Source organism: Theropithecus gelada, chromosome 6 (genome assembly GCF_003255815.1).
Source record: "Theropithecus gelada isolate Dixy chromosome 6, Tgel_1.0, whole genome shotgun sequence".
NCBI classification, from domain to species: Eukaryota; Metazoa; Chordata; class Mammalia; order Primates; family Cercopithecidae; genus Theropithecus; species Theropithecus gelada.
The window spans coordinates 136,218,340-136,231,250 of record NC_037673.1 but is presented as its reverse complement, the minus strand read 5'-3'; the positions used below and the strand labels follow the sequence as shown (position 1 = coordinate 136,231,250).

The 12,911-nt window shown below is 54.6% G+C and overlaps 1 protein-coding gene across 5 annotated transcripts in view; it reads left to right on the top strand.

Moving 5' to 3' along the window:
• Nucleotides 1-11,910, top strand: part of NRG2 (neuregulin 2) — a 198,389-nt gene extending 186,479 nt beyond the window's left edge. For all 5 annotated transcript variants that reach the window (XM_025388795.1, XM_025388794.1, XM_025388792.1 and 2 more), the window contains 5 exons: nucleotides 3,138-3,240; nucleotides 5,720-5,843; nucleotides 6,187-6,314; nucleotides 6,914-7,141; nucleotides 10,007-11,910. In XM_025388795.1, coding sequence (XP_025244580.1) covers nucleotides 3,138-3,240; nucleotides 5,720-5,843; nucleotides 6,187-6,314; nucleotides 6,914-7,141; nucleotides 10,007-10,772 — 1,349 coding nt within the window. In that variant the 3' untranslated portion in view covers nucleotides 10,773-11,910. The remainder of the gene's footprint in view (nucleotides 1-3,137; nucleotides 3,241-5,719; nucleotides 5,844-6,186; nucleotides 6,315-6,913; nucleotides 7,142-10,006) is intronic.
• Nucleotides 11,911-12,911: the final 1,001 nt, after the last annotated feature.

The following is a 12,911-nucleotide window of genomic DNA, read 5'->3' as shown; positions in this document are numbered from 1 at the left end:
AAAAAAAAACACCCCAAAAAAAAAAAAAAAAAAAAAAAAAAAAAAAAGAGTGCATCCGTCTATAGCAACTGGCTGTGATGGGGTGGTGGGAGAGGCATTGAGTCTATGTGGGGTCTGTGATGGTGGCAGGGTGCACAGGGGTGAATCTGCAGGTACGTGTGTGTTGTTGAGAGTATATACCTTGTGAGGTCTCTCAGGGCAGGATTGGCAGCAGGTGGGAGGGGCTGTGGAATGCCTTTGTGTCAAGGGTTGAACATTGTGCAGGTGGAACTGTGAGTGCGTGGAGATGAGTATGAGTGTGCACATATGTCAGTGTCTATAAGGCTGGTCTGTATATTCACCCACTCACCAATGCAACAAACATCTATGGAACAGAATTTACCCGACACACAGTCCCTGCCCTCCTGGGCTCACATTCACAGGTGACAAGCAAACAGGAAAGACATCAGGTGGTGTTCAGTGCTGCACAGAAAATAAAATGAGGTAATGGGATAGTGCCTGGCTGGAGTGGGGTGCTAGTGTAGCTAAGTGGTCAGGGAAGGCTTATCTGAGGAGGTGACATCTGTTTTAAGACCTGATGAAAAGTGGCCAACCCTGTAAACAACCAGGGGGGAGTCCTGCAGAGGGCGGCACAGCAGGTATAGAGATCGTGTGGTTGGAGTGGGCTTGCCTTGTTCAGTGGATGGAGAGACTTCCTGCAGCTCTGAAGCACAGTGAACACAGGGAGAGGACCACAGATGAGATCCAAAAGGAAGGCTGGGACCAAGCAGCCGGGGGCCTCAGAGGCCATGGTAAGGCTTTGGGTTGCATTCGAGTCGCAGTGGGAAACCGTCTTGAGTTTCTAAACAGGGGAGTAAAATGATCTGCTTTATGGCTGTAAATAAATGTAGCTTTGGATGGACAATAGCCTGGGCTGGGGGCAGGGTGGGGAGGAGTGGAAGCAGAAAGACCCGTCAGAAGGTGACCATCTCCAGGTGAGAGGTGACACCATCCTGGACTAAGTTGGAAGCAATGGAAATGGTAAGGCTCAATCAGGATCTACTTGGGAAGAGGAGCTGCGAGGACTTGCAGCTGGATCTGGCATCAGGGTAGGTGGGAAGAAAGGGAGTAATCAAGAATGAGCCCAAGGTGTGGGCCCTGAGCAACAGGAAAAGTGGTGCTGCACCCATGAGCTGGGAAGAGTTGAAGAAGAGTTTGGAAAGAGGGTAAGGAATCAGGGGTTCTGTTTGGTCATGACCCTTGGATGCATGAGTCTGGAACCCAAAACGGCCCAAGCAGGATGCAACTGATTAAATGCCTGCAGAGAAAAGGACATGAATAGCAAGCAGAAAGGGAACACAGATGACTCCAATAGGAAAAATGCTCAACCTCACTCATGAGTGAAATGGAAATAAAAACTACACTGAGACAGCACAGTTCACCCCCTGGAATGGCAAACTCAACAAGTCTGATAACAGCATGGAGTGAGGGGAACCAGTCCTGTCATCCATGTCTGATGGGACAGAGGCTGCCAATGGGTGCAGACTCGATGGAGGGCCATCTGGCACAATCAGACTTCAGGGAGCAGTCAGGGCAGGACATATAAATTTGAGAGTCTGCAAATAGATGGTATTTAAAATCTGAGTCTGAGTTAAATCACTAAGGGAGAGAGGGCAGGTGCAGGAAAGAAAGAAACCTGAGCCCAGGCCCTTCTACCTTCCCAGCCAGTAGAAGAGATGAAAGCATGGCTAAGACAGAGACAGGTCAGCCAGTGAAGTAGGAGGGAGAGAACCATTCCAAAGCCCAGGGGGAGTGGGCCCCAGAAGGAGGGGATCAGCTGGGAAGGAAGCAAGTGACCTCAGGACTTGGTGGCCTGGAGGTTGTTGGTGCCTGTGACCAGAGTGGTCTCAGAGGAGTGATGGAGACACATGCCTGACTGTGAGGCAGGTGAATGGGGCGTGAGAGCTAGAGCCAGGGCTGTGGGCACAGAGCCAAGAGATGGGGACCTAGGGTGGAGGTCTGGTTGTTTACAACTCGATCCGACTGTGTGTCAGTGGGCATGGCCGTGTGTATGCACCTATGGCTGGAGTGTGTTAACTCTGTGTGTGTGCATATGTTTGTGCAGGTGTGTGTGTGTGAGTGAAGGGGTCTGTCTGTGAATCAGATAGGCATAGTTAGAAATATCTGTGTGTCTGGAGGGTTTGTAGCCCTGGGTGTTTCCTGGTGTGTACACCTTTGCCGCAGGATATGCTGCAAGCCCAAGAGGTTAGGGACATTTCCCAGGGCTCCGCCAAGGCATTGAGGTCCAGCCTCCACTTCCCCCTGAGCTGGGAGGAGGGCACAGTGTGGAGGGACAGCCAGCAGGTGTGGTGTGCAGGGGTGGGGTCTCTGGGCTGTAGCCTTGACTATAGCTAGCGCTGTCACCTTTTACTTTTCCTTCCTCCTGGCTTTCTCTGTTTTAGAAGGATGGGGGTTGCCCCAGCAGCAGCAGAGGGTAAAGAGGACAGTTGGCCTTTGGGAGGGCTTTGAGGCCCAGCCTAGCTCAGCTCCTCAGCAAGGGTGGGGTCTGTTCCTTGCACACCAGTACTTTCCTAGATGCCAGGGGTCCATGGTGCCACTGGTGGGCTTCTCACAAGCAGAGACAGCAGGCCTGGTGTGGGCCAGGGCCACACCCTGACCAGGCTGCAAGGATAGACAAAGGCATTCCCATGATCACTACCATGAAAAACAACTCCTCTTGGCCCACCAAGGTTCTTTGCAGCTTCCAGACCACTGTGGAGCACGGCAGGGTTGCCTGCCAGACTGGGCTGTCCTCCCCTGCTCTACAGCCTCGGGAGCTTTGCCTCCACTCCACCCCTTCCCATTCCCCTGCATTTTCCACTCATGTGCTCTGGGCAGCCATGGGGCTTGGGGAGGGGAACTCAGGGGGAGTTGTGTGTGACCAGATCCATGGGTGGGCGGGAGCTGTGGGAGAGTGGAAGGCAAAAGAGAGCGTGCAGGAGGGAAGGAACTGGCTGGGGAGAGAAGGAATGGAAAGGAGCTGGGCAGGACCTGAGCTGGGGAGAGCCTATGGCTTTGGGGGCAAAGGGGTCTCTGCACCACTATCCCCACTGGGTCTGCCTCCTGCCCCACCCCTCACATCCCCCCTACCTCTGCAGAAGCCGAAGAGCTGTACCAGAAGAGGGTGCTGACTATCACGGGCATCTGCGTGGCTCTGCTGGTCGTGGGCATCGTCTGTGTGGTGGCCTACTGCAAGACCAAGTGAGTGTCAGGCACTCGGGCTGGGGACAGGCCAAGCCAAGGGATGGGCTTCCAAGAATGTTTGTGAAGGAGGCTCTCCTCCCCCACTCCACTGGAGGCCTCTACACCCTCCTAGGCCCCAAATACCCCTCAGGGGCCTCTGCAGCTGGGTAGGTGTGGGGCCAAAGAAGTAGAGGCAGAGGGTTGGGGAGACAGGCCCCAGGGCACTGACGAAGAATGGTCGCGAGCACAGGGTTTGGAAGAAGACAAATCTGGGTTCAAATTCAGCTCTGCTATTTCCCATGTAACCTTGAGCAAATTGATGGTTCCTCATGGGAATGATCCTGGTATGTACCTCAAAGGACACTGTGAGGACCTGAGCAGGAGCGTGCAGCTGACCCCACAGGCTCCTGGAGCAGGCGCTCTGTCAAGTGGGCAGGCACCAGGTAGTGTTGTGGAGGAGCGCAGAGAGGACAGCTGCATTCCCAAAGACAGACAGATGCCTCAAAGCACTGCCTGACCCCACCTTGGGAGCAATTGACACAAGAGGACAGAGAAGGCGGGGTTGGGCCCCCTCTGGGCAGAAGAGAGGTAGGGGCAGAACCTTGGGGCAAGGAGAATAAGGGAACAGAGAGGGAGCCGGGCAGTACAAGCTAAAAGACAGCACAGATGAGGGTCAGCTGTACTCCCGGAGCATGAGCAGCCCAGACTAGCTGGAGCAAAGGGCCAGGGACGGGAAAAAAGAGGGCATGAGTCTAAAAGGATAGCTGGGACCCAGATGGCACCATAGGGCCTTGGATGCCGAGCTAGGGTGCCTGGGTTTATCCAACAAAGGCACATCTGGACTCATGCTGCCCCATCTGTGGCATCTGAAGTCCTGCTGGCCTTGTCTTGAATTAATCCAGGACCAGAAAGTCTGGAGGAAGGTGAGGAGGGAGTTGGGGCCCAGTGAGCCCAGAGGAGACTGGGCCCAAGAGGGAAAACTGAGTCCAAGAATTGGAGAAAAAGCAAGCCGCCTGTCCTGCCCCCAATGCATTTACTCACTTCTTCAACAAACATTCATTCAGTGCCTGCTGGACACCAGGCCCTGCCTCAGGTATATGGCCGGTGCTCTGAGCAAGTGGTCCAGTGTCATGGGACACCTTATAGAGGCACCTAACCTTGGCTGGGGAGCAGGAAGGGTTTCCCTGAGGAAGCAGCATTTAGGCCAGGGCCTGAGAGGTAAACAAGAGTTAGCATGTGAAGAGGAGAGATATTCCAGGTGAATGGCCTGGCATGCGCAAAGGCCAGGAGGCCAGAGAGGGCAGGGCATAGTGGGGGATCAGAAACAAGCTCACCACAGAGGCAGCTAGCTGGGGTGCTGGGTGGGCAGCGAGAGACAGGGCTGGGAGAGAATCAGGACACTAAGGCCCAATAAAGGGGTTTTATTTTCATTTTTGCAAGTACTTAGTAGGTGTATATGTTTATAGGGTACATTAGATATTTTGAAACAGGCATGCAATGCATAATAATCATATCATGTATTCTATTCATCCCCCCAAGAATTTATCCTTTGTGACCTTGAGCAAACTGATGGGTCCTCATGGACATTTGTGTTACAAGCAATCCGGTTATACTCTTTTAAATGTACAATTAAATTATTATTTACTATAGTCACCCCATATGCTATCGAATACTAGGTCTTTTTCCTTCTTTCTAACTAGTTTTTGTACCCATGAACCATCCCCACCTCCCTCCCAACCGCCCACTTCCCTTCCCAACCTCTGGTAACCATCCTTCTACTCTCTATCTCCATGAGTTCACAATGAAGGGTCTTAAACAGGGGAGGGACATGATTAGATTTAATATCAAATAAATTGAGCATTTAATATGTGCCAATCTGAAGTAGTCCCACAGGCCCTGACTCCCTAGCCACAGCACCCATTTTATTTTCTTCATGGCACGTCATTGAAAATATCTAGTTCATTTCTTTGTTTATGTGTTAACCATCTGCTTCCTCTACTGGCCTGCAAGTTTCAGGAGGATGGATTCCCTATCTACCTATCTATCTTCTCTGCTCCAAAACAGTGTCTGGCACATAGTGACAACTCAATAAATACCAAATGAATGAATGAGGGAGAGAGAGAGGGAGTCAGCACTGTGCTTGAATATTTCATATACTTTTAATCATCAATAGTCTTTGGAACAGATAAATGATCATCCTGTCTTATAGATGAGGAAAGTGAAACATGGAGAGCTTAAGTAACTTGCCCGGGGTTGCATAGCTAGAAAGGAGCGAAGTTCTACTCTCTGGGCAGAGCCAAAGCTCACTGCCACGACGCTCAGGTCCTGTTGGATTCAGGTGGTGGTGATGCTGCAGGGCAGCTTGAGTACAGGGAAGAGCAGTAGCCATGGCCGCCCTGGGCAGGGGGAAAAGCTGTTTCCCTAGGGAGATAGCTAGGGAAGTTCATCGTTGGCGAGTGGGGGGAATGCCAGTCTCACCTTCCCTTCCCTTGTGCAGAAAACAGCGGAAGCAGATGCACAACCACCTCCGGCAGAACATGTGCCCGGCCCACCAGAACCGGAGCTTGGCCAATGGGCCCAGCCACCCCCGGCTGGACCCAGAGGAGATCCAGATGGCAGATGTGAGTGGCTTTCCTGAGCCCCCTTCTGAGCCCTCAGTGGACAGCCAGCCTTCTCATGCCCCCTGCAAGGATGGGTCAGGGCAGCAGCCAGCCTGTCCCATGGCCAGCCTTGCCTGCTAGGCACTGCCTCATCAGGATGGCTGGCCTTGCTTTGCTCACTTCCATAAGGAAGGGGTGGGGGTTGATTTGCTGGAGCCATCGCTGCCCCAACATCAAGTCACTGTCACCCAGTGGGTCTCCCCAACCAGGAGCTCAGTCAGTGCTCATCACTTCCCTGTCCCCAACAAGAAAGAGTTGATTTGGTCCCCAGTCACTAACTCTCACCCAACTCTGTCTGTTCCAGTATATTTCCAAGAACGTGCCAGCCACAGACCATGTCATCAGGAGAGAAACTGAGACCACCTTCTCTGGGAGCCACTCCTGTTCTCCTTCTCACCACTGCTCCACAGCCACGCCCACCTCCAGCCACAGGTAGGCACCACCAAGGCCCGTGGAAACTTGTAGACTCAAAAACTTCATCGGGCGCAAAGTGCCCACTTACTCCGACATCCAGAGCTATTCAATACCCTCCCCTGAGTTTGCCACAGGAATCACAGCACATCTTAGCCCCCTCTCCAGAACTGCAGAGGCCAGTCCACACAGCACAAAGGCTCAGACAGCTCAAAAATAACATGGCTGGCTCCCTTCTTCCCTGGGAGCACCAGGAAATAGTCAGGGCCCTCACATACTGGCCCCTGGGGCTGGGCTTCTGAGCTAGGTAGCTAAGGACCACGGTGGTGGTAGGGTCCCAGACAGGAGGTCTAAGGTAAGGCTGGGGGGAGGCTGGTTGCAGGGAGGAAAGAAATGGGTCTCTGCACATTACAGCTCACCCATGCATGGGACCCCAGCCCTCCTTCTTCCAAGACTGGGGTTGGGCATTTGCAACAATCCACATCACCCCAGAGTGGAGAAGGGCATTGAGCTAAGGGAGCTCGAGGTGGAAGAGGAGCCAGGGAGGTCCATGGAACCACACCTGCTGGGCAGCCCTGCCCCTTCCTGACCCCTCGTCTCACCCCATCTGGCTTTCCCAGACACGAGAGCCACACGTGGAGCCTGGAACGTTCTGAGAGCCTGACTTCCGACTCTCAGTCGGGGATCATGCTATCATCAGTGGGTACCAGCAAATGCAACAGCCCAGCATGTGTGGAGGCCCGGGCAAGGCGGGCAGCAGCCTACAACCTGGAGGAGCGGCGCAGGGCCACCGTGCCACCTTACCATGACTCCGTGGACTCCCTTCGAGACTCCCCACACAGCGAGAGGTCAGTTCCTACCCCCTGGCCTATGCCCAGCCCACTTAGCCAGAGGGCTGGCACCACTGGCCCAAGGCTGACCCTTAGGGCCCCTCAGAAACACTCCAGAGAGTCTAATCTCCATTTTTCAGATGGGAAAACAAGGTCCTGGAAAAGGTGAAATGGCCTCCTCAGAGCCATCAGCATGTTAATGACAGACTGGGACTAGAGTTGGGCCAGTGGACCCTGGTGGACAGTGACCATCTAATTTAATTGTCCTCCCAGGACACTTTTCACACTAGAAAAAAGACATTATTAATAGTTACACTGGAACATCAAGAACAAACAGGGAGCTGGGTGTGGTGGCTCACACCTGTAATCCCAGCACTTTGGGAGGCCAAGGCGGATGGATCACCTGAGGTCAGGAGTTTGAGACTAGTCTGGCCAACATGGTGAAACCCCTATCTTTACTAAAAATACAAAAATTAGCCGGGCATGGTGGCACATGCCTGTAATCACAGCTACTTGGGAGGCTGAGGCAAGGGAATCTCTCGCACCTGGGAGGCAGAGGTTGCAGTGAGCTAAGATGGCACCACTGCACTCCAACCTCAGCAACAGAGCAAGACTCTATTTAAAAAAAAAAAAAAAAAGAACAAACAGGGGCTATTCTGGACAAACCAGGATACATGCTAGAAGCTCCATGTCCCAGCAGGAACAGAAAGACACGAAGATGGAGTAGAATGAAGAGTAGCAGGGGAGATTGTCTTTGAGGACACTGACCAGCACAAGATGGACATGAGCCAAGAATGATGGCAGGCCTTGGCAGTATCAGCAACAAGGTCCCACAGTTCAAGGCCTTGTTGGGTTCCTAAGCAGTGGATGCAGTAAGAACCACGAAACGCCCCTTCTTCCCTGACTCCAAGCCAGGAGTCACAAGGGCCAGCACCCCTGCCACCTTGCTCAGCCCTGAGTGGTCCTCAGTAAGTGGGGTCTGTAGGAGGCGAGCAGGGAAAGATGAGTAGTACTAAAAACTCCAGACCAGGGAGTGGGGAGAGGAGCAGATATTCCCCTGCTCTCAACTCAGCCTACTCCATGCCAGGCCCTGTGCTGGGCAGGCCTGCCTGGAAATCCAGAAATGGCCTGCCAGGTTCCTGCTCCTGAGGAGCTCCTAGTCACAGAAACAAACCAAGGAAGCTTACAGCAGCCTATGGAAAGTGCTAAACATGACACCACAGCAGGGCAGAGAGACCCAGTCTGACTGTAGGCTCTGGGAAGCAGCCAGGTGTTCCAAGCCCAGCTCCACCTGTGTGATTTGGGGCAGCCTGATCACCTCTGTACCTTGTTCCCTCAGCTGTAGAACGGGGAGAACAATAGCTACTATGCATGGTTCAAGTGAAGGCCACCTGAGATCATGTGCACAGAGCTCTTTGCCTCATCCCTGGGATGGAGCTCATGCTCACTAGGTGTAGCTATTTATCAATCATAACCACAGCAATGAGACTCCTTAATGGGTGGTAGGAAGGGGAGAGGCAGGAGAGCAGGAAGAAAGCATTCCAGGCACCAGGAACAACTTGAGCTATTCCAACAGAGGCACTTAAGAATAGGGCTGATGAGTGACGTGCCTGGAACAGGGTGGGCTGTAGGGAGCAGAGGAGCTGGGCCTGAACAGGCAAGCTGAGGCCAGAGAGACTGACCCTGGGTGGGTAAACAGGAAGACCTGCTTCAGCAGAGCTGTGACTTTACAAGATTGCTCTGGGAACTGCATAGAGTGAAGGAGGAGAGACCCTGGGGTGGACCCAGGTGACCACATGTGAACAGCTGGGCCCAGGATGGGGTGGAGACTGTGCTTCCAGAGAAGGGAATGGGTAGGGCTTGGTGGTTAATTAGATGTGCCAGTGGGAGCGGGAAGAGGGAAGAGTCAGGCAATGCAGAAAAAATCATAATGGGGACTCCAGGCTGGTTCCAGAGAGCAGTGAGGTGCCCAGCTGTGCAGTTTGGAAGGGAAGCATGGAGGTGGATGGCCCCCGTCCTGAGGTGACAACGGTGGGGCAGAAGGCTGATGGGCTTACAAGGGGGATGTGAGCACAAAAAGGGACAGGTACCCGGGATCCAGCCTGGAAGATATTAGCAAGGCCAGACTTCTGAAGGAGCTGGTGGTGTGGGGATGGGTCTGTAGCCACAAGCAGAGACACCTCAGTGGGATTTTGGTACTCCCCGAAGCAGGTTTTGACTTCACTATAAGAAGGAGTATTTCCCTCACTGGAGCCATCAGGGCATGGAAGGAATTGCCCTTGTGGGGCAGTGAGTCCAGGTCACAGGGGTATCTGAATGGGGACTAGTGGCTTCTGGAATTGGGCAGTATGAGTCCTGGTTCCTGCCTAGCCTCAAGTCACATCCCACCTCTGCCACTTCTTGGCTGTGTAAATCCTGAATAAGTTACTTAAATGTTCTGAGTGTTAGTTTCCTGTGTGTAGAATGGGACTGGCGGAAGGGTCTTACAGAGCTGCCGTACTAAACCAGATGGAACATGTACTATACCCCAGTGTGAGCCTTACCCCCTTGACGGTGAGCATTCCCACAGCAAGTGACCATTCATGGAAGCTCACCCGGGTCAGGCACAAGGGCTAACACATCCCCCGATACATCATCCCAACAGAGCTATGGAATGAACACCATGGTTACGCCCGCGTAACAGATAAGGAAACCGAGGCTCGGAGAGGTTTAGGAAATTGCATAAGGCCACTGACGGTTGCCGCCGTCATTCTTGCAGGCGGGGTCTCGGGCAAGGTTAAGGCAAGTCTATGTCCGCCCCTCCCACCCTACCCCACCCCCAACTCCCCCAACCCCTCCCCCGCCCGGCCTGGCCCTGGCCCATGCCTCTGCCTCTCCCCGCAGGTACGTGTCGGCCCTGACCACGCCCGCGCGCCTCTCGCCCGTGGACTTCCACTACTCGCTGGCCACGCAGGTGCCGACTTTCGAGATCACGTCCCCCAACTCGGCGCACGCCGTGTCGCTGCCGCCGGCCGCGCCCATCAGTTACCGCCTGGCGGAGCAGCAGCCGTTACTGCGGCACCCGGCGCCCCCCGGCCCGGGACCCGGGCCCGGGCCCGGCGCAGACATGCAGCGCAGCTACGACAGCTACTACTACCCCGCGGCGGGGCCCGGACCGCGGCGCGGGACCTGCGCGCTCGGCGGCAGCCTGGGCAGCCTGCCCGCCAGCCCCTTCCGCATCCCCGAGGACGACGAGTACGAGACCACGCAGGAGTGCGCGCCCCCGCCGCCGCGGCCGCGCGCGCGCGGCGCGTCCCGCAGGACGTCGGCGGGGCCCCGGCGCTGGCGCCGCTCGCGCCTCAACGGGCTGGCGGCGCAGCGCGCAAGAGCGGCGCGGGACTCGCTGTCGCTGAGCAGCGGCTCGGGGGGAGGCTCGGCCTCGGCGTCGGACGACGACGCGGACGACGCGGACGGGGCGCTGGCGGCCGAGAGCACGCCTTTCCTGGGCCTGCGCGCGGCGCACGACGCGCTGCGCTCGGACTCGCCGCCACTGTGCCCGGCGGCCGACAGTAGGACTTACTACTCCCTGGACAGCCACAGCACGCGGGCCAGCAGCAGACACAGCCGCGGGCCGCCCCCGCGGGCCAAGCAGGACTCGGCGCCACTCTAGGGCCCCGCCGCGCGCACCTCCGCCTCGCCCGCCCCACTGTCTTTAAGGAGACCAGAGACCGCCTACTGGAGAGAAAGGAGGAAAAAATAAATAAAAATATTTTTATTTTCTATAAAAGGAAAAAAGTATAACAAAATGTTTTATTTTCTTTTTAGCAAAAATTGTCTTATAATACTAGCTAACGGCAAAGACGTTTTTATAGGGAAACTATTTATATGTAACATCCTGATTTACAGCTTCGGAAAAAAAAAAGAAACAACAACAAAAAAAAAGAGAGATGGGCCAATTTTTTGACTCTTTAATAGAAACCTATTTTGTGGTGCCTTTTGCTGTACGCTCATCTGGGGCTCCGGGGGAGAGGTCTTGGTTGCGGGGTGCTAGGAGTGACAGCAGGGAAAGAAGAGGCTGCGGGGTTCTGGTGGGGGCGAGGGTGGGGGGCCGTGAGGGGTTGGCCCTGAGGAAGAACTGAGGATAGAAGTAGCTTTGCTCCCAGGCAAGAGCTGGAGTTCCCGACCCCTGGGAGAAGAGGGCCAGGACCCTAGGCTTGGAGCTGGAGCTGGGGTAACTTCCAGGGGGAGATAAAGACACAGCTACCGGAATGGGGAAGCCCTGGCTACTCACAGCTGTTAGAGGAGGAGGGCAGAGAAAGGTCTCCCCAAGAGCCTGGGCCCAGGGAGGTGGCAGCTCTGCCAGGGGCCCAATGTTGGCGGCTCCTGTCCCCCACAGCCTCCAGGACGCCCCTCCGTCCTCTGCAGCACCTTTGTTTACAGGTCGTCTTTTCTATTTTACACCTGCATGTCCTTTGCATTTCAGATTCTTTAGATTGGATGCATGGTCACGCTGGGACCGAGAAGAGCCACTCGACAGTGTATTCCCCTTTTAGCAATAAAGTAACACCATTTCCTTCTCACAGGCTGCCTCCCAGCCCCCAACCCACCTGTGACTTCCACTCTTCTCCAGTCCTGCCCTCCCACCCCCAAAAACTGGATCCACTGCTAATTTGTCAAAAAGGTAATTGTTTTAAAAAAAAAAACCCAAACAGAAACAAATGGGAATCCTGTCCTGAAATGTCTGAACACCTGACTGTCGACACTTGAACATTTTTATATTATAAATAAAATCAGAAATAACTCCTGTTTGACTGTGTGTGCCTAGCCCCAGATGAGGAGGGAAGTCAGAGCACAAAGTCCCATGGTGGATGTGGATGATGCTGGCCTGGAGGTTGGAGGGGGCCAGGGCAGTCCCTGGAAGGAAGTGACCCTCTCTCCAGTCTCTCCGGCCCCAGCTCCCAGGACAGACTCCAACCCTCCTCCCACTCCCAAGAATATTTACAAGGTGTCCCCCCAGCTGCTGGGGAACCTGGCCAAGGGACTGACACAAATTGCTCTGCTTCAAACTCAGCTTTGGAACTCTGGCCCAGTTCCTGCCCCGGATCTATGGGCCGGACTGAGACAACAGTTGCCGGCCTAGGTGGGTGAGGAGGGATGGGTTGTGGGGTTGGTAGTAGCACAGCCGAGGCAGGGTGACCCCTGGACCCTGAGGCATGTCACAGGCAAAGTCCGGACATGCAAAGTGGCTTGACAGCTGCCAGGAGGACCACAGCTGCTGCAGCTCATAAGCCCACAGGGTGTTGCTCTTTCCCCAACTTTATACCCCCTCAGAGCCAGGCCTGTCTAAACCCGCAGCCCTGAGGGAAAGTACATGATTTCAGTATGGAGAAGGCAGATGGAGGCCCAGGGTTCAAAAGCCTTTCCCCTCATCAACTGATTTAGTAAACCAGTGTCCGGCACCGGAAACTATTCGGTTCCAGTCAGACACACGGACGTCTTCCACCCAAACAGCCGAGGTGGTTGGCATGCACACTTGCCTACGCCTGTGTGTTTGTGTGGGTGTGGGTGGGTGTGAATCCCCCTAGGATGTGTGTAGTCAGAGACCTACAGGTGGGAGGGACAGAGAGGCTGCGGGTTGAGAGGGCTTCGGCATCAACAGGGCATAAATTCAAATTCCAGCTCTGCGCCTCCTAGCCGTGTGACGTCTCTAGGCCAGTTTCCTTGCTGGGAAATGGGTGATGCAAATACCCATTCCAAAAGGTTGCTGTGGAGATTATAAAGTACAGTGCTGATGCTGGCACGTGATAGA